Genomic DNA, 27344 nt, shown 5'->3' on the forward strand with positions numbered 1-27344 from the left:
ACGTTTAGATTTTTAAAAAAGTTCTCTTAGCAATAGTCTGTAATTTTCAGTGTATAGAACTTGCACATCTGTCATTACATTTATCCTTAAGTGTTTCTTGGTCTTGATGCTATTGTTATGGTAATTTTAAATATTTAAATTTATGGAAGAGTTTGTATGGAATTGGTGTTATTTCTACCTTAAATATTTAGTAGAACTTTCCAGTGAAGCCATCTAGGCCTGGAGTTTTCTTTGTGTGAAGTTCTTAAACTAAAAGTTCAGTTTCTTTTATAGCACATGGTTACTCGGGTTATTGATTCCTTTTTGAGTGAGCTTTAGTAGTTTGTGACTTACAAGGAATTTTTTTAATGTGTTTATTTGATCCATATTTTTTCTTTGATCCGTAGGCTCTTTAAAAGTGTGTGAGTTGTTGCCATATAGTTGGGGAGATTTTCCAGGTATCTTTCTGCTGTTGATTTTTTTAAGAATATATTTTTTATTGATTTTAGAAAGAGGAAGGTAGAAGGAATAGAGAGAGAGAAACACCAGTGAGAGGCAAACATCACCTCCTGCATGACCCCTACTGGGGATCAAGCCTGCAACCCAGGCATGTGTCCGTGTCCTGACCAGGAATCAAACCATAACTTCCTGGTTCATGGGCCAGTGCTCAACCACAGAGCCACACTAGCCTGGCTGTTGTTGATTTTTAATTTTTTAATTAAATTGTGGTCAAACAACATACTCCATATGATGTCAGTCATAAATTTGAGATTTGTTTTATGGCCATAACATTCTCTATTATGGTCAATGTTATATATGTATGCATATGAAAATAGTTGTGTATTCCACTGTTTTTGGGTGGAGAGTTCTATAAGTGTTGGTTCAGACCAGTTGGTTGATAGTGTTGTTCAGGTTGTTTGGAGGAGAGTGAAATCTCTGACTGTAATTGTGAATTTGTCTATTAGCAGCTATAGCAATTTTTCATCCATATTTTAAAGCTCTGCAATAGATTCATAAACATTTAGGATTATTATGTTCTTTATCATTATTAAATGACCTTTATTTCTGGTAATATTAAGTGCTTTGGAGTCTACTTTGTGTGGCATTAATATAGCCACTCCAGCTTTCTTTTGATCAGTGTTAGCATGTTTTCCATTCTTCTATTTTCACCAATTTGTGTCCTCATATAAAGAGGTTTTTTTAGGCAATACATAGTGAGTGGGGTCTTGTGTTTTTTTTTTACCTATGTGCCAAATTTTGTCTTTTCGGGTGTTTAGATCATCCCATATGTTTACTGATTAGGCAGAATTGATTATTTGTTTTACTTTTTGTACCATCTATTGTTAATTTCTTTTTCTCTTTCTGCCTTCTTTTCAATTGACTTTTTATTCCATTTTGTTGTCTTTGTTGACTTACTTGCTATAACTCTTGTTAGTTTAGTGATATTTTTCTTTAACTTATGATAGTTTACCTTCACATGACAGACCACTTTACCTGTGGCGTATAAAAGCATTAAAACAGTATGCTTCCCTTCTTCTTTCCAGCTATTGTGCTATTGTCACAGTTTTACTGCTACGTGTTTTAAACCCTACAATGTAGTATACATGTTTTTGCTTTAAATAATTCTAGGTTGACAGCTATTTCTTTTCTTTTTCTTTTTCTTTTTTTAATATATGCTTATTGATTTCAGAGAGGAAAGGAGAGGGAGAGAGAGAGAGAGACATCAATGATGAGAGAGAATCATGGATTGGCCGCCTCCTGCACACTCCACACTGGGGATTGAGCCCACAACCTGGGCATGTGCTCTTGACTGGAATCGAACCCGGGACCCTTCAGTCCGCAGGCCGACGCTCTATCCACTGAGCCAAACCGGCCAGGACGACAGCTATTTCTTTTTTTCAGAATTTAAAAATGTTTCTCCACTGTCTTCCAGCTTGTATTGTTTATAATGAGAAACCTGTTGTCTTTATCTGTTTTTCTGTGTGATGTCTTTTCTCCTCTGGCTGCTTTTAAAATTTTCTCTATTGCTGGTTTTAAGCACTTTGATTATGATGTGCCTTGGAGTAATTTTCTTTATATGTCTTGTGTATGGGGTTCATTGAGCTTGTGGATCTGCAGGTTTATAGTTTCCATCAAATTGGGAAGTTGTTCTACCATTGTTTCTTCAAATATTTTGTCTGATCCCCCCCCCCTCCAAGTACAAGTATGTTAAGGGTGCTTGAAGTTGTCCCACAGCTCACAATTCCAAGAAAACTTTATTTTTAAAAAAACGGTGGGAAGGACAGGCGTTGGCCCATGAGCTGTAAATTTTGCCGACCCCTGCCTCAGTTCAAGACCTTACTTGGCTGAGTTAATATTTTTGTCTGGCCTTCTATTTTAATTGCTTCCAGAAATCATTGCTAGTGATACCTGCTTAAAACACGGATCTTACCATATTACTTGTTGGTCCCCTACAACATACCAAATAAAGGTCAGCATTATCTTACCCTGAAAGCCACCACAGTCTGATTCTTCTTACATTTCCAATCTTATCTCCAGTGATTCTGCATTTGTCAGCTCACACAGTCTAATTGGCATGTTCTCCTGCCTTATAATATTTCCTTAAGCCCTGCTTTTTCTGGATCGCTCGTCCCTTCCTATTATGTTATATGTACCTCTGAAACCATTGCCTGCCTTGGGAACCCTGTTTACATCCCACCTTCTTTAAGAAGCATTCCTGAGCCCCCCAGGTGGAGGCAGTTTCTCCTTCATGTTGTTTCAGCATGTTGTTCGAGTGCTTCTGTGGTGGTGACCTCCATTTATGCTTTGTCAGAAAACCGTGTGTGTGTGTGTGTTTATCCATATATGTGTATCTAGTGTATGTGTGTCTTCTCTATTGACCCAGAATCCCTCAGGAGGTGAGAGGTGTACCCTCTTGTTTCTGTCCCCTCTGCAGTGCACTGCATAGCCTGATGCTGAACAGAAATGCCACAGTGTATGTTTGAATGGTCGCACATAAAGGTCAAAATCTTGGGGGGATATGATGCTCTGGATATTTGTGGCGTTTTGGGCACAGCTCTTGGCTCTTCCTTGGGGCATACATGCAAGCCTCCAAGGAGTGGGGCTGTAGGTAGGCTGCCTGGCCCATGCACATGGAGACCGGTGGTGGCAGGGCCAGGCGGTGGCAGGCCTGGCCACTCCTGGTCTCCGCTGCTACTGCCACTTCCTCAATGGCCTCTTGCCCTTTGGTTTCACAGAGCTGCGGTGCAACCCTGGGCAGTTTGCCTGTCGCAGTGGTACCATCCAGTGCATCCCTCTCCCCTGGCAGTGTGACGGCTGGGTGACTTGTGAGGATGAGAGCGACGAAGCCAATTGTCCAGGTGAGTGTTGGGCAGGCAGATGCATGTGGCCCATGCTTCCCATCAGGGGAGATGCTGTCAACTGGTATCCAGTGCTGTATCCATGTGCTGGAAGGTTATTTTAAGCTCCTCCTGTCCTCTTTCTTTCTCTGTCTTTTGTTTTTTTTTTTTTTTAAATGCCTAACACAGGTAGATCTCAGAAGTTTTAAGATGGCAGTGTGAGCGTTGTGAGGCAAGAGAGGTGCCCATGATACCACATTTGGGGAGGTGCTGCTGGCCCTGAGAGCAGCACCTAAAGTATGGTAGCTTCTTCCCTTTCCTCTTGCCTGGTTTTGGAAGTAGGTGTTGTGAAACTTGGCTAGAATCCTGACAAGGGTCACTTTTACTGGCCTTGGCTCTGCCTATCTGCCCTGCTCACTCAGTCACTAGTAATCTTTCTCCTGATGATGTGTATGCTCACAAAGACAGAATGCCAGAGAGTCTAAATTGTTGTTTCTCTACCTGGTTTCTGTTCCAGTACGCTCAAAGAATATAACACCCCATGAGTAATGGTGTTCACCACACCCCGGGTTCTCAACTTGGTTAGGATGGACAGTGTAGTGTCTTGCGTATACTCCGGCATGAGTAAGTATGTGAGAGAGACACACACACATACACACATACACATGGAATATGTTTAAGACCCGGGTGGTTCTGATAAAAGCCCTAAGAGGAAGGAATCTCAGACCTAAACTCTTCAGCCTCACACTCAAATTTCTTCACAGTCTGGCTTGTTTTTTGCCAATCCAATTTATGATTATTTTCCCTTCTGTGACTCAGCTAGGCTATTTCCTGTGCCCACCCCATTAAGAATGTTCTAGCTTGGCCAGCGTGGCTCAGTGGTTGACCATCAACCTATGAATCAGAAGGTCATGGTTCAATTCCCAGTCAGGTTATATGCCCAGGGTGTGGGCTCGATCCTCAGTGTAGGGTGTGCAGGAGGCAGCCGATCAATGATTCTCTCTCATCATAGATGTTTCTATCTCTCCCTCTCCCTTCTTCTCTGAAATAAATTTTTAAAAAATGTTTTTTATAAAAAGAAAAAAAGAATTTCCTAGCCACATGCTTTGTTTATGCCTTTCTTTTTTCCTGGGATCCTCTTGGTTTGTTTCTATGTGGGCAGATCCTGCCTATCCTTCAAGGCTTGGCTAGATGATTCCACAACATGAAGGCATCTGTGGGCTCCATGGCTATAGGTTGGCTTCTGCTAATAACCTGCTCTATCCCTCTCTGGCAGCACATAGAACCACTGGTAATTCTTCATCACTTGTGCCCATGCTTGATCTCTCCTTCCAGACTGAGTTCCCTGAGGGCAGGAGACCTGTCTTCTTCCTCAGTGGGATGAGGTCCTTTTCAGCATTCAGTAAATGAAAGGAGTCTTGTAATTCCTATAGGCCAGGTGCTGGAAAAAACTCCAACTAGGGGATCAGGTGGGACATCAATTAGCATTTGACATTTGAGCTTGGGACAGTTCATTGAGGGATGGTTCCAAAACAAGAAATGGAGGTGGTCTGTTTGGAATGTATTTGTCTATGAAAATGACCCCTGTAGCCCTAACTGGTTTGGCTCAGTGGATAGAGCATCGGCCTGCGGACTCAAGGGTCCCGGGTTCGATTCCGGTCAAGGGCATGTACCTTGGTTGCAGGTACATCCCCAGTGGGGAGTGTGCAGGAGGCAGCTGATCGATGTTTCTCTCTCATCGATGTTTCTAACTCTCTATCCCTTTCCCTTCTCTCTGTAAAAAATCAATAAAATATATACATTTTTAAAAATGACCCCTGTAGCCGAAGCCGGTTTGGCTCAGTGGATAGAGCATCGGCCTGCCGACTGAAAGGTCCCGGGTTCGATTCCGGTCAAGGGCATGTACCTTGGTTGCGGGCACATCCCCAGTAGAGGGCGTGCAGGAGGCAGCTGATCGATGTTTCTAACTATCTCTCTCCCTTCCTCTCTGTAAAAAATCAATAAAATATATTTTTTTAAAAAAATGACCCCTGTAAAGGAACCCATTTTTTTAAATAATTTCTTTTTTTTAAAAAATATATTTTTATTGATTTCAGAGAGGAAGGGAGAGGGACAGAGAGAGAGAAACATCAATGATGAGAGAGAATCATGGATCGGCTGCCTCCTGCATGCCCCTACTGGAATCGAGCCCACAACCCAGGCATGTACCCTTGACAGGAATTGAACCCAGGACCCTTCAGTCCACAGGACGACACTCTATCCACTGAGCCAAACTGGCTAGGGCGGGACTTATTTTTTAATCATCCCTTAGGCCTGTTCTTCCTTCATTAGATGAGCATGTCTGTGGTTGAGGCGCCTACCTTTCCAAATAAGAGTTTGAATAGTGGTGGCTGGTTTAGGAGCCTCTGGGATAGTTCTGTGTCTGGGAGACCACCTGGTCATTCCTTGGGTCACAGACCAGACAGTGTGAACTTCCCAGTGTTTGAGAATTTCCTATATGCTGGGTTGGCCTGGTGAGCTTCCCCTGGTGTGACTTACAGGTTGAGGCTTCATATGTAGCCTCCTAGAGAGTTTTCTGAACAAAGAACCAAATGATTCCTGGCTTGCTTTAAAATGGGAGCATGGTTTATCTGCTGTTTTCAAAGCACCTTTTGGCTTAGCTTTGAAGGTTAGGTGTAATAACTGCCCTATTATAGATATTGGAAGCAATGATAGGCACTTGTATGGTTCAGCTTCATCTTTCAATGCTCAGTGGACTTGCTGAAGGCAGGAACTAGATCTGATTTCTCTTTTGGGTTACTTGGTTGGCACAAAGGGTTACAAGTCTGCTCAGTGTAAGTGTTGACTTGAATTTACATAGGTTCCTGTATTTTCTTCCCAGATAGAAAAATAAAGTCTATCCTACAGAGCCCAGAGTTCTGAGTAGATGGCATATTCTAGGCCAAGCATGTCAAACTCACGACCGGACGCGAGTTTGACAATGCTTGTTCTAGACCCAGACCATTGAGTGCATGATGACGACAACTGTGCATGCACAAACTCAACAAGGACTAACCACCGGGCCACTCCGGCCAGAACTTAGTTTGCTTTTGAACATGGACTTCAGGACTCTGGAGTGACCATGCGAGATTATTTCTTTGCCCTTCTAAAAGCCTGCTAAAATTACAATAAGATATAAGGCCACAGGGTCAAATAAAATGAAACATGTAGCAGTGGATCATAATATCAGTGTGGTTTTGTAAGATAGAAAATGGGTGGTATGCTATAGGCTGGGCATTCGGTAGTACATTCCCTGCCTTTTGGGGTTGGAAGGCTCAGATCCCCTGCCAGTAGGCTTCTGGGTATCATTTGCCCATGAGATCCTTCCCTTGAAATTTGGAAAGTGGAAGAGAGGTAGAAGAATCCTTCTTCCTCTGGCTCTGACATGGATGTGTGGTTTAGACCTAGATGAGTGAGTGCAGTGGCTTCCACATCCCTCACTGGCCAACTGTCTCAGGGCTGCAGGGCAGCTGTGGTCTGGCAGCGCTTTTCTGCAGTTTCCTCACCTGTGGATGGCAACAGCAGCTTCCTGACTCTCTGGATGCAGCTGCAATGGTGAAATAGACAGAGGTGGCCCACTTGACACAAACCTCCAGCCTTTTCAGTTGTTTCTAAAGCACAACTTCCCTATATTAAACCCCTTTGTGTTTGAAATAGCTGGCATGGTTTCTGTTCTTCTAACTGAACCATATTTGATATAAATGGGAACTAACAGAAGATGTGTAAAATTTTTTTTTTAAAATATATTTTATTGATTTTTTACAGAGAGGAAGGGAGAGAGGTAGAGAGTTAGAAACATCGATGAGAGAGAAACATCGATCAGCTGCCTCCTGCACATCTCCTACTGGGGATATGCCCGCAACCCAGGTACATGCCCTTGACCGGAATCGAACCCGGGACCCTTCAGTCCGCAGGCCGACGCTCTATCCACTGAGCCAAACCGGCTTCGGCAAAGATGTGTAAAATTTTTAATGGAGAAAAATTTACAACTTTATTAAGAGTTATTAAAGAAGACTTGAGGCAGGATGTTCTTGGCTAGGAAGACTTAATATGTTAAAGCTGCCTGTTCTTATACTGATCTGTGGACTCAGTGCATCTCCAAAGGGTTTTTGGGAAATGTGGCAAGTCAGTTCTAAGGTTTGGAAGAATAATGTCCTGATATTGAAAAAGAGTCAGGAGTGAGCATTTCCCTTACCAATGTCAAGGCTTACTTTACAGTTGGCTCAGGGTAGCATGAATTGGCCAGTAGAACAGAAGAGCTGCCAGAAACATGATATATGGCAGAGGTGGAATTACATGTCACTGGGCAAAGGTTAGATTCTTCAGTATGTAGTGCTGTGACAGTCGGAAAAGAAAGAAATTGGATCCCTAATGTACAACATACAGGAAAATTGGTTTCAAGTTAAAGAAAAACTTCTAGAAGATAATATAGAACACTTAAGATCTTCACTTTATCAAAAGGTAGCAATAAAGAAAGTGAACAGAGCCTTGGGGACTTACAGGATCACCCAACAACAGCAGAATACACGTTTTAGGTTCTCATGTTAGAAATCCCATTTTGGTAAGTAAGTGTTATTTGACTTACTGAGTAACGTCTGATTTTTTACCATGATTTAAACCTGTTTTGGTGTAAAGTAGGAAAGTGATGTGTGTGCTGAAGAGGCTCCAGTCATTCTTGCCCTCTCCATTCAGAGAAGTTATAAGCTCATCTGGACCTAATATATTTGTTTAAGTTCTAGAAACACAAATTAGAATCACTCATATTTTATATTTTATCCATAATAATAAAAGCATAATATGCTAATTAGACCAGATGACCTTCCAGACGACCTTCCAGAGGAAGCTGGGGCTGCGAGGGAAGCCCTAGTCCCGGGTGCCAGAGGGAAGCCTGTGCTGGCAGCGGGGTGGGGAGGGGGGGTGGGGGAGGAATTACTCTTGCATGAATTTCATGCATCAGGCCTCTAGTTTACATATAATACTCATTTCTGGCCAAATGCTATTGGGAAGCAAGCATGCCAGTACCTGCCCTGACTCAGTTTCCATGTTGGACTTGGGCTCTCGAGCAGCTGCCCAGCTTTCCCTTGAGACATGTGCTGGGGAAGCAGAAAGCCTGGTGCCCAGTGGATCTGAAAGCCTGGAGAGGAGGCAGCTGCCCTGGGGGTCAGGTGGAGACAGGCTTCAGGTGGCCAGGTTGTGAGACAGGGTGACTCAGGTCTTGTGAACTTGGAGGAGGAGGGCCCACCTCTTCTGTGTTCCACTTCTGCTCTGAAGCAAGTCTCATGACACTACTGAGCCTGCTTTCCCATCTGTATAACATTTCCCTTTTCCTTGTTTTTTGTTTTGTTTTTTTCAATAGCAAGTCAACCATGTTGGCTTCACATCTTCTGTGGGTTCCCATTCAGTCTTTGGTAGGCGGAGCTGCTCTGGAGTCCTGGTGAGAACATCTGAGGAGAGAAGAGCATAAGTGGCAGCTTGTGTTGCAGGGAGCACTCTTTCCAGGACTGCAGGACTGGGCTTGGGCCCCGTCACAGTCACAGTCCCGGCCAGTTGCTGGATGGGAGAGGAAGGCTCAGGAGGGCATGTCTTATCACTAAGCGGGGACAGGATCATTCTCTGTTGTGTTCACTGCCCACTACAGTATTCCCCATGCCTCGGACAGTGCCTGGCACACTAAAGTAGAGAGGGAACGGAGGGGTGTCTGCATAGCTGCACATAAATTGGCTCAGCTGTGAGAGCTGCACACCCTCCAGCTGGCCCTAATGGGGAAACACTGGGTCTCAGAAGCAAATTCTTTATTGTCAGAGGGGTCCTGATAGGTTTGTAAGGATGCTGATCCTGTGCTCTGCATCTTCCCCCACCACCCTCACCTCCTTAGCCACGCCCTTCCCCTTCTTGCTGGCAAAGGCCCATGTCTGTGTTGGTAGGTTTCCTTGGCAGCATGTAATGGGCACTGAATAAATGAGTGATGGGATGGATGTGGGCATTTGGGTAGGAAGAGAAATGATAGAAAAGAGAAGGGCTCAAAATTGCCTTCTGAACTTTGGAGAAGCCTGCTCTGCACAAAGTAGCTTTTTCCATCACCACCAGGCTTTCTTTCCTTAACTATTTCACCCCCATGCTGCAGATGGCTTCTCTTCTGCACAGTCAGCATCCAGGCCACCTGGTGATGGTCAGCACCTATGTAACCCAGCAGAACACTGTTACCTTTCTTTCTCTTCCCCCATGTCCTAGATGAGCGATTTTCAACCGGTGTGCTGCAAGATTTTTAAAGCATGCAATATTTAGTCAGGGGCACTGGCCTCTTTTACCTTAGATTGTCAAATTAAAAATGACAGCAATCAATACAACAAAAGCCATCTAGTGTGAATGAATCAAAATTGTTTCTTTTTTTTTTGTCAGATGGGCAAAAAATTATATATATTTTTTGTTATGCCACAGAATTTTAATGAGATGAAAAGGATTGAAAAATCACTGTCCTGGATCCATCTGTCTGTGAGCATTGTGGCCTGTCATAGACCAGATGCTGCTCTTGGTCTGGGGAAGGGGCCAAGACGTCAAGTGGAATCACAGGTCTTGCTCGTTTGAGCAGACAGAAGGGAGATATGAAATTTAGGTGTGGCTTCTACCACACCCAAGCTTGTCCTGAAGCCTGTCCCAGACATGCCTGCCTTTGCCCAAGCTGTGTGCCCTCTGCTGGGAAGCCCCTCCGTTCCCTTCCCTCATCTCCCGATCCTAAGTCCACCCTCCCTCAGGAGGCACTGTGGCTCTTCCCCATCCTCTGCCTGCCTGGAGAAGGGAGGAGGAGGGCTTTGTAGCGCTGTCCCTGTGCCAGAACTGTCCGTCTCCTCCCGGGAGCAGTGGTGCTCAGGGTGTGTGCATGGGGCACTCCAGTCCTAGAGAGATGGTGCCAGTGGCTCCTAGGGCTGGGTGTTGGAAGAGAGCAGCTGCAGCCTCAGGCCACCTTCCACAGGGGCAGCAGCAAATGAGGTGGTTGTGTTGATGATGAGATCACTCCAAGGCCTCGAAGATGCTTTCCCTTTGAGGTCTTTGCTTTATGTTGAGTTTATCTCAGACACTGGTAGCACATTTTATATTTTAGAATGATTGGCAATCAAAGGACACCCGCTCCCCATCATATGCCAGAGAAGGAGCTGGAAATACTCTCCTCAATACTTAGTGGGGGAGAGCCAAATCTGGTAGGGCTCATGACTTCTCAGGTCTCAAAAGAAAATAATGAGGCACAAACAGATTTATGTCCAAGTCGTTCAGTGCAACCCTTCTTAGAGTATTGGAAGGATGCAAACAACCTAAATTTTGCACCATAGGAGATGGTGGTAATTAAAGAAATTCATTCACAGAATACCATGCAGCCATTAAAAATGGTCTTCTTAAGTTTATTTCAGAATATGGGAAGCTGTATATAGTCTTAAGCTTACAAAGCAGATCCTAAAATAGAGTTTTAAGGATTTATGTAAAAAAAAGACACTGAAGGGTGGGCCCTAACATAGTAATGGGCTAATACGCTTTGTCTTTTCAAACGTATTTTTCAAATATTTTGCATTGAATATTTATTTTATACTGAGAAAAAATAGGTTATTTATGAAATAAAAAGAGTATCAGAGTCTGTAATAATAGCAGAGCCAGATGGCTGGAGAAACTTTAGTCAGTGGGGCTAATTGCCAGCCAGTCTGGGAAGGTGGGTTTGTGGGACACCACCTCACCTTCCAACCACTTGCCCTAGACCAGGGGTGGGCAAACTTTTTGACTCGAGGGCCACAATGGGTTCTTAAACTGGACCGGAGGGCGGAACAAAAGCATGGATGGAGTGTTTGTGTGAACTAATATAAATTCAAAGTAAACATCATTACATAAAAGGGTACGGTCTTTTTTTTTTAGTTTTATTCATTTCAAACGGGCCGGATCCAGCCCGCGGGCCGTAGTTTGCCCACGGCTGCCCTAGACACACCACGTTCCTCCACCCCCCATGCCATGCCCCCTTCATGCTCCCAGGGGAGGCTCCCAGGTAGTCAGGGCAGGAGGGCAGCCTATGTTCTAGAAGAAACCCCAAGGGGCTAGATCAGCCGTGGGCAAACTACAGCCCGCGGGCTGGATCCGGCCCGTTTGAAATGAATAAAACTAAAAAAAAAACAAGACCGTACCCTTTTATGTAATGATGTTTACTTTGAATTTATATTAGTTCACACAAACACTCCATCCATGCTTTTGTTCCGGCCCTCCGGTCCAGTTTAAGAACCCATTGTGGCCCTCGAGTCAAAAAGTTTGCCCACCCCTGGGCTAGATAGAGCAAGCATGGTTAAACAAGGCATACGGCTTGCTGGCTGTGAGTTTGGCATGCTTGGGCTAGAGCTACTGAGGGATTTGCAGCAGGAATGGCTGACCCAGTGCTTTGCCAGCAATAGCCTGTTAGAAAATACAAGAAGGGAAAACCTCATTTCATGATAGTAGTAAAAAAATGAAGACTACTAAGGAGTAATTTTAGTAAGATGTGCGTATAACCCATTTGATACCAATAGCAACATTTTATAGAGTTCTTAAGAAAACCTGAATAAATGTAATCTATGCTCAACCACATCTGGTCTCCCAGCCTCAAGTAGTCTGCCCACTCTGCTGTGAGAGCAGTGTTTACAGTCCACTTCTCTTTTTGCTTTCAGAAGTGACTGGGGATTCTCGATCTTACCATGGGAAGGAAGCTGTGGATCCGAGGCAGGGGCGGGCCCGAGGTGGCGACCCCACGCATTTCCACGCAGTGAATGTGGCGCAGCCTGTTCGCTTCAGCAGTAAGTTGCAGACCTGCCCTGTGTGTGATAAAGCCTCATAACCCTATATGTTCCCTGGCTCTCCTGGTGCCACTTGGCTGTGTGAGGGGTACAGTGTGTCTTTTAAAACAGCCCTTCAGGGCAGACTGGCATAATCCTCTTTTGGTATGAGGCTGCACGGTGACCCAGCCAAGGCCATCCAGGTTGAGAGTGGTGAATCCTTGACACCAACTTGGGCTATGGAATCGGCTGCTTACAAGATGGCTGCCTTTCAGAGCTGGACTGCAGAAGTCTTCTCACCACACAGACACTCAGGTCCCTTCGGCTTTGAGCTGTGGACTCCAGGGATTGTCACAGGGATGTAGTGCAAGCTTGGTGAGTGAGGAAACTGCGCCTCTGAGAGCTCACACAGCCAATGGGGCAGCCCCTGGAATCGTGACTCTCAGCTCCATGCACTGTCCTTTTATCTTTAATCTACTTTCTTTGAATGGGTAATCTATGTAGGGAATAATTCCACAAAGTTCAACGGGTAGAAAAAGATGTTCCCTCTCTCTGTTGCCCCCACTCACTGGCTTCTGTCCCCAGAGGGCTTCCTCTGGACCCATTCCTAGATGTGGGTGAGGAGCCAAGATGGAAGCCCAAGCTGACACCTGCCAGTCGAGATGCTTGGCCTCTGCACACCTTGGTGTTCCCACCTCTAACCTGGGACAGATGGAACCCACATATGGGGGCTTTGGCAGGTTAAACACATCATGGTGGTAGGGAGCTTAGAAAACATACAGTAAAAGGCCACCTGGTAGTCCCCCTATCCTCACACCCATTCCATGAACTCCATAGACCTCCCCTTCTCCTGCTTGGTGGTCCCTGAGGGCTGGCTCCTGTCTACAGTGAACGCCTTCCTATGAGCTCCGTGGCAGATGGTGCTGTCCCACTGTCGGCGTTGCAGTAGTGCTACGGCATGCCTTGTTGGCTCTGGGGCCAGGGGTACCTTTCCTCTCATGTAATCTCATTCCCATTGTTCATAATAAGGTACGCACACACACACGTGTCCTAAATAATAAAAACAGCCCACCCAGCGTGGCTCAGTGGTTGAGCATCGACCTATGAGCCAGGGTTCAGTGAATCATGAATCATGGTTCAGTTCCCGGTCTGGGCACATGCCTGGGTTGTGGGCTCAATCCCCAATGTGGGGCGTGCAGGAGGTGGCCAACCAATCATTCTCTCTCATCACGGATGTGTCATCTCTCACTCCCTCTCACTTACTCTCTGAAATCAATAAAATATATTTAAAAGCCCTAGCTGGTTTGGCTCAGTGGATAGAGCCTCGGCCTGTTGACTCAAGGTTCCTGGATTTGATTCCGGTCAAGGGCACATGCTTCGGTTGTGGGCTCTCAAACCCCAGTCAGGGGCATGCAGGAGGCAGCTGGTAAATGATTCTCTCTCATCATTGATGTTTCTAGCTCTCCCTCCCCCTTCTTCTCTGAAATCAATAAAAATATATACTTTATATATATATATTTATATTTATATATATATAAAGTAAATATAAATATATACTTTATATATATATATATTTTAAACAATAAAAACACAAGCCATCAGTCTTTAAGAAGTTTTACTAGTTCCACAAGATGTTGAAGCATTAAAAAATTGCATTTTGTTAACTGGCTTTGTAAAAAAAAGTGTTACTCTTCATCAGTGTTCTCTCTCTCTCTCTCTCTCTCTCTCTATATATATATATATATATGTATGTATGTATGTATGTATATTTCTTTTAATTGATTTCAGAGAGGAAGGGAGAGGAAGAGAGAAACATCAATGATAAGAGAGAATTATTAACCAGCTGCCTCCTACATGCCCCCTACTGGGGATCGAGCCCGCAGCCCGGGCATGTGCCCTTGACCAGAATCGAACCTGGGACCCTTTGGTCTGCAGGCTAATGCTCTGTCCACTGAACCAAACCAGCTAGGGCCCATCAGTGTACTTTTTTTTTCTTTATAAATATATCTTTATTGATTTCAAAGAGAAAGGGAGAGGAAAGAGAGTTAGAAATATCAATGAAGAGAGAGGATCATTGATTGGCTGCCTCTTGCACGCCCCCTACTGGGGATCGAGCCCACAACACGGGCATGTGCCCTTGGCAGGAATCGAACCTGCAACCCTTCAGTCAGCAGGCCGACACTCTATCCACTGAGCCAAACTGGCCAGGGCCCATCAGTGTACTTTTAGTTAGGAGTTAGGTACCCTGGCATTTGAAGGTTATACATCCTGTAGAACAGGTCATTACCCTTACCCAAGGCCAGCCATTTGGTATGGAGCCTTGCCACTCTCAGGGTGGGTCCACCTGGCAAGAAGATATCTGGCCCATCTCATCTAGCGGAGACTATGACTTCAACTGGCTACTTGGCTTTTGCCCACTATGGAACCACCTGGGCGTCATATTCTCATCTGTAGAAGGCAGGAGTTGCTCCCACAACCTCAGTGCCCTTCCAGCTATGATCTCCTGAGCTTCTGTTTTAGGGGAATGCTAGCCAGCCCCTATGTGAACAGAGAACCAAGGAGTAGGCTCAAGAAGCCGTGGGCTTGCTGGCAGAGTGACCAAAAGAGCCAGCATTTGGGCAGTGAGGGCAAAGTGGGCAGGGAACCTCCTTGCTCACTCCTACCAGGACTTGCGGTGAGCTGGTGTGGGCAGTTCTGCCATCTGGTCAACCAGACTTATTTAGAGAATGAATCCACTTTATCCAAAGAATCCAGCAGTGAGTCTTTACTGCCAAGTAAATTAAAGACCTTTTACAAATGGGAAGACTCACCACTGAATATACTTGTACTTTAGGTTGCATCTGTATTGTAGAGAAACTTGAGTATGCCACAAAGTATGTGGTTCTTAGGGGCAGAAATTTTCCTCTTGAGCTTCAGTTTCCCCATTTCTCTAGGGTGATTTCTGAGCAACATAAAATTTTGTTTTGGAGTGAGGATCCTAATTTGGGGGGACAACTCCCCTTCTGTCCTTCATGTTTCCTAGGGAAGTGTCCGACAGGGTGGCACCACTATGAAGGCACGGCCAGCTGCTACAGGGTCTACCTGAGTGGAGAGAACTACTGGGACGCTGCACAGACCTGCCAACGCGTCAATGGCTCCCTTGCCACCTTCTCCACCGACCAGGAGCTGCGTTTTGTCCTGGCCCAAGAATGGGACCAGCCAGAGCGGAGTTTCGCTTGGCAGGACCAGCACAAGTGAGTACTGGGTGGGAACCCAGGGGCCAGAGTTCAGACCAGTGCCCACCAAGCACATGGCCTCTTGGCCGCCATGGTAGTCCTAAGGCATAGCCAGCAGCCGGCATTTTTGGGAAGAGCAGCTCCACCCACTGGAAATGGAGATTCAGTGGTTTAGAGTGGGCATTGAGATGGGGTGGGGGATCTTGGAAGGGCAGAGATGGGTTGCCACCTTGGGCCAGTCTCTTTTGTTGGTCCTCTGTAGGTTCAGTTGCAACTGCTGACGTGTTAGGAGACCTAGCCTGTGTCAGGAGGGGCTGCTCAGTGTGGGCTTTTCTAGGCCCAGCACAAGGGGTGCACAGGTGGGTGGTAGTTCTTTCCAAGAAAACAGGCTTTGCTAGGCCCACTGCTTAGTGCTTTCAATGGGCTCGATCACTCAGTCCTCCCAGAAACCACAGGAGACCAGTGGGCAAGAAGACTGAGGCCCAGGTGGACAAGCATGTGACCACAGGCACACACTAGCTGGGATGTGTCTGGGTTCCAGCCCATGCAGTCTAACTCCAGAACCTGGCTCCTGACCCCAGGCTCTGTAGCACTGAGGAGAAAGTGTGGGAACTGGCCAACTGCCAGCATCTCCCAGGCCCCGGGTTGTGGGGGCAGGCGTGTGCTATGACCTGTGATGTGTGGCCTCATGCTGCCCCATCCACACTGCTGGGGGCAGGAGTGGGAATTGCAGAGCTTGCCAGACTGCCAGTACTCCCCAGCAAAGGCACAAGCTGCCGTATTAACAAGAGGACCATGTCAAGTGGACAGAGAGCCTTTATTTTAAGACCTGAGCTGGGTTTTGGGCTCCACCATCATATCCTGTGACACTGGCAAATCATGATACCATGCTGTTTTTTCTTCTGCAGCTACCAAGTGAGAAAAATAATTCCTAGTTCACAGGGTGGTTATAAGTTCATGGAAAAGCAAGAGGGCTCAGCCCAGTAGGTAGGGAAGCACCCTGTCTCCTTCAGGTGGGCGTGTGCATGGCAGTAGGCTGAAGGGGCAGAGTGGCACAATGCCATGGCTCCCACAGTGGTGGGACTTGCGGAAGGCATCTCCAGGGCTGGACTGGAAGGCTTGGATGAGGGGCACACACAACAGGTGGCTGTGGCAGTCGACCAGGTTCACGTGCACCGCCCCCTCCGTGCTGTGACTTGTGTTCTGGGCAGGCCTGGGCACGCTGGCTCTGAGCACGTGACCAAGCTGGAGGCCGTGAGCATGCTTTTACCCACCCCTGCAGTGTATACTTACTGGGGTTTGGTTTTTATTGAGATTAATTCACATGCCATAAAATTCACTCCTTTAAAGGTACTGTTCTGTGCCTGGTGGTCCGTGAGGTCCAGAAGGTTGGCGACCTCTGCTTTAGTGTATTCACAGGGCCTCTATGTCCATCGCAGATAAGGTTGGTCTTGCTTAGAACTTGAAAGGCTTTTTGTGTTTTTGTTTTGTTTTTAATATATTTTTTATTGATTTCAGAGAGGAAGGGAGAGGGAGAGAGAGATAGAAGCATCAGTGATGAGAGAGAATCATTGATTGGCTGCCTTCTGCACCCACCCAACACCAGGGCATGACCCTGACTGGGAATCAAACTGTGTCCACTGGTTTATAGTTCGACGCTCAACCACTGAGCCACACTGGCCGGACTGAAAGCTTTCTTGGATCGATAAGACAGTCTTGGCAGGAGTCACTCAAGATAAAACTTTTTCTGACCTGTGAATTTATTCTTTAGAATTTTAATGTATTTTATTAAAAGTAAGTATTTAAAAACTTTAAAAAGTCATTAGCATTTTAGAGGCTCAGTACTTTAATGGTCAGTGTAACTATTAAAATACACTCATGCACAATCAGTGGCTGCTTTCCTGCTGCCATGCTAAGGTTCCTTGCATTTCTGCCCTCTCGCAGGTTGTGGGTTGGCTACCAGTATGTCGTCACCAGCCGGAACAGCTCCTTAGAAGGCCACTGGGAGGTAGCATTCAAAGGTAGGCCTTTCTGGGCCCTGGCCGGGTAGTTCAGTTGGTTAGAGTGTTGTCCCGAAATGCCAAGGTTGCAGGTCTGGTCCTCAATCAAGACATAAGTATCAACCAGTGAATGCATAAATAAGTAGAATAATTCAATGTTTCTCTCCCTTTTTCTCTCTAAAAATCAATAAATTTAAATAAAAAGGAAAAAGGGTAAGCCTCTTCTGAAAAGAGTTGTTGAGTATGAAATTGAGGTATACCATCCTGAACAGGATATATTGCTAGGGTCTCCTCTCCTTCCCCCACCCCCTATCATCCATGGTGCCTAGCCTGTTAGGGGTACCTGATACAGGGGACATGGGGAGGAATGGGCCCAGGAGGGCTCTGGTGACCAGCAGGCCCTCTTCCAGGCTAGGGTCTTTTCTGGAACACATGGTTGCTTCTTACTTGGCCAGATGTTTAGACTCACCATCCTCCTTTTACAGGTAAGGACTTTAATTAGGGCATAAAAATGAGCATACAAAGTGTGCAGCTGGCATGAGTCAGGGAGGGAAGTTCAGGCTTTCTAGGACAGAGAAGTTCGGAAATCCAAAACTTGAAGGAAAGCTGTCAGGCAGATAGAATTAAAATAGAGGAGTTTGCTGGAGCCAGAGACATAGGGATCCTCTCTGACTCCTCTCATACTTCACCCCCTTTCAAACGTGTCCAAAATCTCATCACTTGTTGCCAGATTGCAGCCACCAGATCTGCCATTAGTCACCTAAATTACTGCAGCCACCGCTGCCAGCCTGGTCTCCTTGCTCCCACTCCCACCCAGCCCAGTCTCCTCACATGTTTGTGCGAGAGTCCTCTACTCCTCTGCCCCACCTGTTTATGGCTCTCCTCCCGCAAAGACACTGTCCTCACTGAGGCCTGGAGTGCCCTTTCCCTCTGCCATCCCTTCCACCACTCTCCTGGCCCTCCTCTTCAGCCACAGGGATGCCTGCTCTTCTCACCTTCTCTTCCCTTGGGTCACCCTTGTTCCCATTGAAGCCCTCCCTGGGCCACTGCTTCCCGGCTCAGGCTTATGCCAGTGTGGGGCAGGAGAAGGCAGTGTAGCCAGGCTGGCCCTGGCTAGTGTCTGGGACCGGCTTGGGGATTAAATGGAGCCTGCTGTGCCAGGCTGCCTAGATGGCACAAACAGGGATTTACGGTGAACACCTGCTTCCCTGGCAAGTCTGGAATTGCGGTGGACCGGAGGTCAGCACCCAGGCTTTTCTTAGCAGAAATGTATTGCAGGGCTGCTGGCAGTGGCCCACTCCATGGCACCTTCCTGCTTGGAGGATGAGGAAGCCTGGCCTGGATTATTCCAGACTCCACCTGAACTGTCCCTCCCTTGCTGCTGGTGTATATTGTTGCATCGCTGTAATAAATCTTAGCCATCACTATGGCTAGATGCAGGGTCCCTTGAGTCCCAGCAAAACAGTGAGCCGGTGGGTGGCGAGAGACCCACTGAACCCAAGCAGTCAGAAATGTCAGTGTAGCCCTCTTCCTCCATTCTCTGTTCTGAGGCTTGCCTTCACCCCTGTGCTGCAGCTTTCTTTTTGCTATAGCAGCCATGACCTTCGACATGTGTACTTCACTTATTCTGTTGTTCAGAATCTGTCTTCACTGTTTACTCCCCCCCCCCCCCCCAAATGTCAGCTCCAAAAGGCAAGTTGTTGCACAGTGTCACCTGAGTGCCTGTTTACAGGAGTAGGGCTTGCTAATTAATATTTGTTATATCTGAGGGAGAATGATCAGGAGACTGCTAGATTCATGGGACTTAGAAAAGAGGCTTAGAGGTTCATGGCCCCCTCCCCCAACACCCCTGCACCCCCACTCGGGGGTGCAGTGGTAGCGTGGTTTTTGATCGCCTGATTTCCAACTTGAAATGTAATAGCTGAGTGATTACAGACAGTCTCTCTGGAGCTGGGAGTGGGTCCCAGGGAGCCTTCCAGGAGTTCACCAGGCCAACTGGTGCTCCTAGTGGGTGTAGGGGCCACGTTTCTGCCTAAATTATGCATTCATGGCAGAAGCAATGGGCTCCTTCTTGAGTCCTCTATTTATCAGTTAAAACTCTATTGTAAAGGAGAACTTTCCCCTCCCCTATTATTTGTTCAATTTATCCATATGAACTTACACATTTTCATTATTGTGTTATAACCCATTGCTTCACTCTTCATGTTGTTGTTCTGCCTTTAAACATCCCCATCTAAGTATGGTCCTCCTCTGGCTCTCAGCCCAGTAGGGTTTGTTCGTGCGCTTGCCTCCCTGGCCTGCGGAGCATGGCCCCCATCGCCCAGTGCTGAAACCTGCTCTCCATGGAGCTAAGGGAGGTTGTGAATTAATGCCATAACTGCAGCACAATTGAGCTCATGGTGGTCCATGAGCTCTTTGATTGATGGTCCACTTTAGGGCAGGCCTCGGTCCCTGTGAAGACTGCACATGGTTGGGATGTTGACGTTGTTGACATTATGTTGTAATGGCCAGCCCTCCCTTTTGTCTCCCCTATAGGTTCCTCAGAGGTTTTCCTGCCCCCAGACCCCATCTTCGCCTCGGCCATGTCTGAAAGTGACAATGTGTTCTGCGCCCAGCTGCAATGCTTCCACTTCCCCACTCTCCGCAACCATGACCTGCACAGCTGGCATGCGGAGAACTGCTATGAGAAGTCTTCGTTTCTCTGTAAAAGAAGTAAGCCACCTTGAACTTGACTCCTTTAGTGAGCTGGAAGGAATGATGCTTCTTGTGAGAATGTGGCTTTCTAATTTCTGGACCTTGATTGATGTCAACTTTGAGTGGACTTACCCATTTTATAGTAGGCAGCAGGCACGCTGTGCCTGGCTCACACCTTACTCTGAAGGTGCACAGGTGCCTTGGGGGTGAGGGCTAGAGCCTAGCCTGGGACCCAGGGCTGGTATGAGCCTGACTGGCCTGCTACTTAGTTCTGTGACCTAGACAGCAATGGCCATTTCTGGCCCTCGTTTCTCTTTTCCCAGGATAGAGGTGATAAATCCTTCCCTCCCTACCTGGATGTTAGTAAACTAAATGAGAATGGTGACAGGACTTGCCAGATACTGTGGTGTCTAGGTGCCTCTGACTCCTTTGCTCACCTCCCCCTCCTCTCCTGGGGTCTTTGTGAGACCCCTCACTCTGCTTCTCTGTCCTGTCTGGACCGCTTACCCTCGTCAGCTGGTCCCTGTGGTCTCTCACCCACATTCCACATCAAGGTCTTTTCCAGCTTTGGGGGCTAGCAGTGTGGTTGTGCTGACCGAAGGGAGGGCTCCCTTGCCTCACCCAGTCCCCTCCGCCATGAGTGGAGGATGGAATCGTGCCCAGATGCAACCTGGGAGGCAAGGGCAGGTCATCATTCAGTTTCCGTCTGCTTAGAGATTTTCCTGTTACTGATTTCTGGTTTGATTCCATTATGGTCAGAGAATAACTTCTATGTGATAAGTTATTTAAATTTGTTGAGATGTATTTTATGCCTCCAGGTGACTCTCTGTCTTGGTGAATGTTCCATGGATGCTTCAGAAAAATGTGGCTTCCGCTGTTGGGTGGGGAGTGAAAGCAAGTGTGTGTGTGTGTGTGTGTGTGTGTGTGTGTGTGTGTATTAGATTCTATTGATTGACTGTGGTGTTCAAATATTCTATATCTTTGCCAACGTTCTGTCTAGGCGTTCTATCAGTTGTTGAGAGGGAGGTGTTGAAGTCCACAAGTAGAATTGTGAAATTGTCTATTTCTCCTTTGAGTTCTATTGGTTTTTATTTCACAAGCTGTCCTTTTGACTTGTTCCTATCATTCAGGTTAATTTTGTACTCTGTGGAATTAGCCTTTTCTCCAAGGGAGGACTATGCACTAATTATGCTCATTGCTTTTACAACATCTCAGTGGACAGAGCTAAGATGTGTGTGTGTGCATGCATGCGTGTGCACGTGTGTGTATACGTATGTCTTGGGTACAGATTTTTCATATTGATTTAGTTCCTTTAATGATTAAAGAAATCATTTAAATGTATTCAAGTGTTCTAGTTATATTTTAGTTTGTTTTGGTAAATCATATTCATCTAGGGCAGTGGTTCTCAACCTTCTGGCCCTTTAAATACAGTTCCTCATGTTGTGACCCAACCATAAAATTATTTTCGTTGCTACTTCATAACTGTCATGTTGCTACTGTTATGAATCGTAATGTAAATATCTGATATGCAGAATGGTCTTAGGCGGCCCCTGTGAAAGGGTCGTTGGACCGCCAAAGGGATCGCGACCCACAGGTTGAGAACCGCTGATCTAGGGTATTGCCCATGCAATATAAAATTTCTAACTCATTGCTACAAACTTCTGTTAGCATTCTCTTTGCATTTTTGAGGCATGTCATTATGACCTCCTTTTGACTTATAATATTATTTATACTTCCTTCTGTATTGCTAAGTCTTTTTTTTTTTTTTAATATATTTTATTGAATTTTTACAGAGAGGAAGGATGAGGGATAGAGAGTTAGAAACATCGATGCGAGAGAACATCGATCAGCTGCCTCCTGCACACTCCCTACTGGGGATGTGCCCGCAACCAAGGCATATTCTCCTGACCGGAGTCGAACCTGGGACCCTTGAGTCCACAGGCTGATGCTCTATCCACTGAGCCAAACCGGTTAGGGCCGTATTGCTCAGTCTTGCTTGCCTCTTTGATTCATCTACAGGATAAAGAACCAGCTTTGGATGGTCATTGATTCTCGGTGCTTTGCATCTGTTTTCTGTGCCATTCGTCTCTGCTGCAAATTTTCATCCTGTTACTATCATTTGGTATTATTTTCTTTTTCTGAGTTCTAGAGTTAGATTCTTAATTTTTAGTTCCTCTAATAAGAGGCTCAGTTTTTTCTATACATGCAGATATACAAACAAAGTGCATAAATATTAAGTGCAAGTTTTATGTACACATACGGAACCACTTCCCAGATCAGGATGTGGAGTGTTGTCGGCACTCCAGAAGGAGCCTCCTGATGCCCCTACCTAGTCATTATGTTTACCCCCTTCTAGGAAGCCATGCTGTCATAGGTTAATCACAGATTATACACTGTATTTACTAGTAGTCTCTAATGTTGTGGCTTAATCATACTGTGGTCAGATAACATTATGTGGTTTTTTTCTTTGTTAGAATTTATTTTGTGGTCTTGATTTGGGTTTGTTTTGCTCTATTAGCTCTTTGCAATGATCCTATTGAAGTTTGTTGCTCTTCTCAGATGTACAGGATTTAGATTTTCAATGAATTTAAGAAATCTTCAGCCATTGTCTCTTCAGATATTTTTTCCTGCTCCTTCTCCTACCTTCTCCTGTTGGTCCTTCTGATTTGTGTATAGTGGTTCATTTGATGTGTCCCATTTTGCTGTCAGTGTGCTCTCATTTCTCCTCATTCTTTTCTTTTCTATTCAAGCAGAAAACAATTTTATCTGAGTTTCTTGCCCTGAAAGTTCTTGAGCACTTGAATTGTAGATTTGACTCCAGTCTTAAGTGAGGCATCAACCAATGGTGGTTGAATTTCTGAAGTTTTTGTAGACATTCCTACCTATTTAGAGACAGATGCTAACTTCCTTTTCATGTCCCTTTGTTTTTCAGTGAGCATGCATCCCTTTGGACACCACCTCTGCCTCATCCCTAGTTCCTTTCCCAAGCATCCGTAATATCTGCCAGCTTAAGGCTCTGAGTTCTCAGCTTCCTCCTTACTCTAACCATGGGCATTCTTCTTCTTCTCATCCCAGGTTATCTCTGCACAGAGTTTACTGTGTGTGCCTCAGTAATGGACTGAATGGACTGTCTTCCCAAGCAGTAGCAGCAGCTTCTTGGGAGACTCATTCAAAACACATTCTGATTTTAAAATGGTTAATACGTGCAGCAGGTACATCTTAGAATTGAGGAAAACTAAACTGTTTAGGCATCTTTTTATTATTATTATTGATTTCAGAGAGGGAGAGAAAGATAGAAACATCAATGATGAAAGAGAGTCATTGATTGGCTGCCTTCTGCACACCCCCTACTGGGGATTGAGCCTGCAACCTGGCATGTGCCCTTGACCAGAATCGAACCTTGGACCCTTCAATCCGCAGGGTGACGCTTTATCCACTGAGCCAAACCAGCTAGGGCTTAGGTATCGTAAAAGCAGACACTTCCATGGGCTTTCCCCTGGAATCTGGCACTCTCCTCTGTTCTAGCTGTCTAGGTTTGCAGCTAGGTGTGCCCTGGCCAGGTGTGCTTTGTCCTAACAGAGTCCTGTAGTGACCTCTTTTTTTTATTTTTTAATATAGTTTATTGATTTTTTACAGAGAGGAAGGGAGAGGGATAGAGAGTTAGAAACATCGATGAGAGAGAAACATCGATCGGCTGCCTCCTGCACACCCCCTACTGGGGATGTGCCCTCAACCAAGGTACATGCCCTTGACCAGAATCGAACCTGAGACCCTTCAGTCTGCAGGCCAACGCTCTATCCACTGAGCCAAACCAGTCAGAGCTGTAGTGACCTCTCTTAAACAGCACTCACAGGAGGTGGTTCTCAGGTTGATCTTGCCAACTCCTCTGTTGTTTTTGGGGAGACTCGGAGCTGGTTCTGCTGGTAACATACATTTGTGTTTGTGTGTGTCTGTTGCAGGTCAGACATGTGTTGACATCAAGGACAATGTGGTGGATGAAGGGCTCTACTTCACCCCCAAAGGAGATGACCCGTGCCTGAGCTGCACCTGCCATGGAGGGGAGCCAGAGATGTGCGTGGCTGCCCTCTGCGAACGGCCCCAGGGCTGTCAGCAGTACCGCAAGGACCCCAAGGAGTGCTGCAAGTTCATGTGTCTGGACCCAGGTAAGACTGATGATGGGTCACAAGTCAGCTTCCCCATTCAAGGCCAGAGGCTACATGGCCCATTGCTTCCTCAGTGGCAGGGGCTTGTGAGAGGTGAGAGTCCACAACACATGGCATAGCAGCGATGGCAGCATTTGCCCACAGAGCTGTCTCACAGGCTTTGATTGGCAAATACTCTAATAAACGTGTGTCTCACACAACCTGGCCTCCTCTAACTGCTGTCTCTCAGGTTGGCTCATTTTAGCTCTTGGGTTACAAGTATTCACTGAAGAACTTGAACTTGAGTGTGGCTGTATGTTCACAAATCAACTGTAATTGATGACTTCAGAACTATCTTTCTTCTCTCCTTTTAAGACTAAGAGCAAGACTTCCAACTTATATCCCAATTTGAGCTCTTCCTGTTCTCTGAGGTGATGTGGTGGGTAGTGACAGTTTTCATTACGTAACAGTAATCAATTTTTGCTGTTAGAATCTTTAAGAAAAAGATTAAATATAAAACTCCTCACTAGGTGGCGCTTTGCAGGTGGACACTATGCAACCATGTGATCTCTGGGTGATATTTCTTCCACTTTAAAAAAACGACCAGCAGGTGGGGCTCCTGCTCTGTAAGACCATGAAGACATACATTAAAGTTCATATAATATACTGGGTGGTTCACCACACCAGTGCATCTGACATCTCTGTATGAATTCACAATCTCAAGAGAAATGTAAACAAAAAGCATAAATTTGTTTTCTGTCTTGGCTGCCACAGTACGAGAGTGATGTGGGCAGAGACTTGTGAAAGGCCCTGGACTCAGAGGCCCTGCAGGAAAGCAGCTTGGTGGGCGTGGTAGCTCTCTCCACCCCTAGGGCCCCATGGATGAAAGGCTGGTTTGCCTAGTGCTAGTGGGAACTGGAGCTGAGAGCCACAACAGCAAGTGTTCCAGAGAGTTGTCAGGAAGGCTGCTGGCAAGAGGGCAGATCAGTGTCAGAAGCTACTTAAGGCTCAGCAAAAGGGGCTACTGTGGCCCGTATCCCATCAAAGGTGCACAGTTGGCTGTGGAGAGTGCAGACACCATGTATGACCAGATGTAGGTATACAAGAATGACCAGTCTGTGGGCTGAGTGGCTTGTGAAGCCCGCCCAGCCCTGAAGACTTCTCAGGAGACCAGGGCCCTCAGGACATCTGGGTAGTCCCAGAGCTACTGCAGGCCACTCCTGTGTAGCCAGAACAGCATCGCCAGGGCCTTTCCCTGCCCCTGGCCTCAGCCTTGCTTCTGCAGGCTCCTGACAGCCTTCCAGGTCAAGTGCCTTCTCCTGGGAAGTGTCCACACTTCCCCAAGGATAGAGGTACTGCCACCAAAACTGGAGATGCTTGGAAAGTGTCCCTTTTAACAAGGCAAGAGTATCTGCTCTCACTACTCTGTTCAGGGTTGTATAGGATATCAGGGCACATGCCCAGTTGCGCGCTTGATCCCTAGTAGGGGATGTGTAGGAGGCAGCCGATCAGTGATTCTCTCTCATCACTGATGTTTCTTTCTCTATCTCTCCCTTCCTCTCTAAAAACAATTTAAAAATATATTTTTAAATAAAATAAATACATAAAATAATAATGATGATGATGATGATGATGATGCTAGGCTGGCCTGGTCAGTGTGGCTTAGTTGATTGTCGTACCATGCACCCAGGAGTCACTGGTTCAGTTCCCATTCAGGGCACATACCTGGATTGCTGACTCGATCCCCAATAAGGGAGGTGCAGGAGACAGCCAAATGATGTTTCTGTGTCACTCTCACTCTCCTTCCCTCTCTCTCTGAAGTTAGTAAAAACAAATTTTTAAAAAAGAATGCTAGGATGGAGGGTGAGGCCAGCGCCTTCCACTGAGATGCTGCCTGTGCCCTGAGACCCCACTGCCTCTGCCCAAAGATTTTGGGTACAGTCCAGACTCCAGCTCTGCTGAAACTGTTGTGGAACACCAGGTCCTCCATCGTGGAGCTGGTGAACAGCAGGGACATGACCTCAGCCTCGTTTAAGCAGGGACTATGGCCCAGGGTAGAGATGAGCAGGGTGAGCAGATCAGCCGCTCATCTCAGGTTTATCCCTGTGTGAGGACTTGCTCTCAGTGTGTCTCCCCTCCCTGTCCTCTAGATCAGTGGTCGCCAACTGGTGGTCCGTGAGGTCCGAAAGATTGGCAACCACTGCTTTAAGGAAACCTTTGGAGCAGCGGTTGCCAACTGATGGTCCACCGACCACTGGTGGTCCATGAGGTCCGAAAGGTTGGCGACTGCTGCTCTAGATCATGAGTGCCAAAATCGAGCCTTTGGCACTGCTGAATACACTTCGATATATCCAGGGTTCCCCACCAACAGAGAGGGTTAGTAGAAGTAGGGCATGGGGAGGTCAAGAATTAGAACAGCTACTGATGGACAAGAGAAGGGGAGGGGCTGTAAACAGGGACTCTGAGGGCCCAGTAGAGGCCACATCCTCACTCTCCTCCCTGATCACCAGCCTCCACGTCGAGCACTGCTGGTTACTGGGGAGGAACAAAGAAATCTGGGAGCACCCTGATGGGGCTGGAGCCCAGGTCTGAACTGGGGCCAGGCACACTGCCCCACTGAGCCTCAGTTCCCTCTGTATAGGGACATTTCTCCTCCTCTGTAGGGTTGTGAGAAATCAGGGAGGTGCTGGATGCGCGGTTTCCTGCCCTTGCTCTCTGAAGCAGTCTGGCTCAGACCATGAGTGCGGGCCTCCTGCTAGGAGAAGGAATCAGCAAATGCCCGTGGACATAAGGCAACTTAGTGCGGCTCACCCTCAGTCCAATTTGCCTGCAGTCCTGTTCTGTTTGGCACCTCCTATCAAGCTTCTGTGTGGCTTCCAGGAGCTCACACCCAGAAGTACAGATGAGTGGGTACGCGGGCCTCTGTGGAAGACTGAGGGAGGCACAAGCCCCCTCTCCTGACCAGGGAGATGGGCTCCCATGACACCTGATGCAAGCAGGCGGGGGGGGGGGGGGGGGGAGGTCCGGGGGGTTGCATCGCCCATCTCATATTAAAAAACTTTTCTTGGCCACGAGCTGCTTCTCTCCTGTGGTAGTGTTATAGTACTAGTGACCCAGTGCACGGATTCATGCACATTGAAATGCTATTAATTAGAAGGTG

The 27344-nt window shown here is 46.6% G+C and overlaps 1 protein-coding gene across 6 annotated transcripts in view; it reads left to right on the top strand.

The window, feature by feature from the left end:
• The window catches only part of DGCR2 (DiGeorge syndrome critical region gene 2), a 47991-nt gene that overhangs the window by 14269 nt on the left and 6378 nt on the right, over positions 1–27344 (top strand). For 2 of the 6 annotated variants that reach the window (XM_036353332.1, XM_036353331.1), the window contains exons 2-7: positions 3216–3338; positions 12029–12154; positions 15147–15366; positions 17293–17369; positions 19884–20060; positions 24002–24205. In XM_036353332.1, coding sequence (XP_036209225.1) covers positions 3216–3338; positions 12029–12154; positions 15147–15366; positions 17293–17369; positions 19884–20060; positions 24002–24205 — 927 coding nt within the window. The remainder of the gene's footprint in view (positions 1–3215; positions 3339–12028; positions 12155–15146; positions 15367–17292; positions 17370–19883; positions 20061–24001; positions 24206–27344) is intronic. The other 4 variants (XM_036353335.1, XM_036353334.1, XM_036353333.1 and 1 more) reach the window with 3 other exon arrangements.

This window comes from Myotis myotis, unplaced genomic scaffold, assembly GCF_014108235.1.
Source record: "Myotis myotis isolate mMyoMyo1 unplaced genomic scaffold, mMyoMyo1.p scaffold_m19_p_20, whole genome shotgun sequence".
Lineage (NCBI taxonomy): Eukaryota > Metazoa > Chordata > Mammalia > Chiroptera > Vespertilionidae > Myotis > Myotis myotis.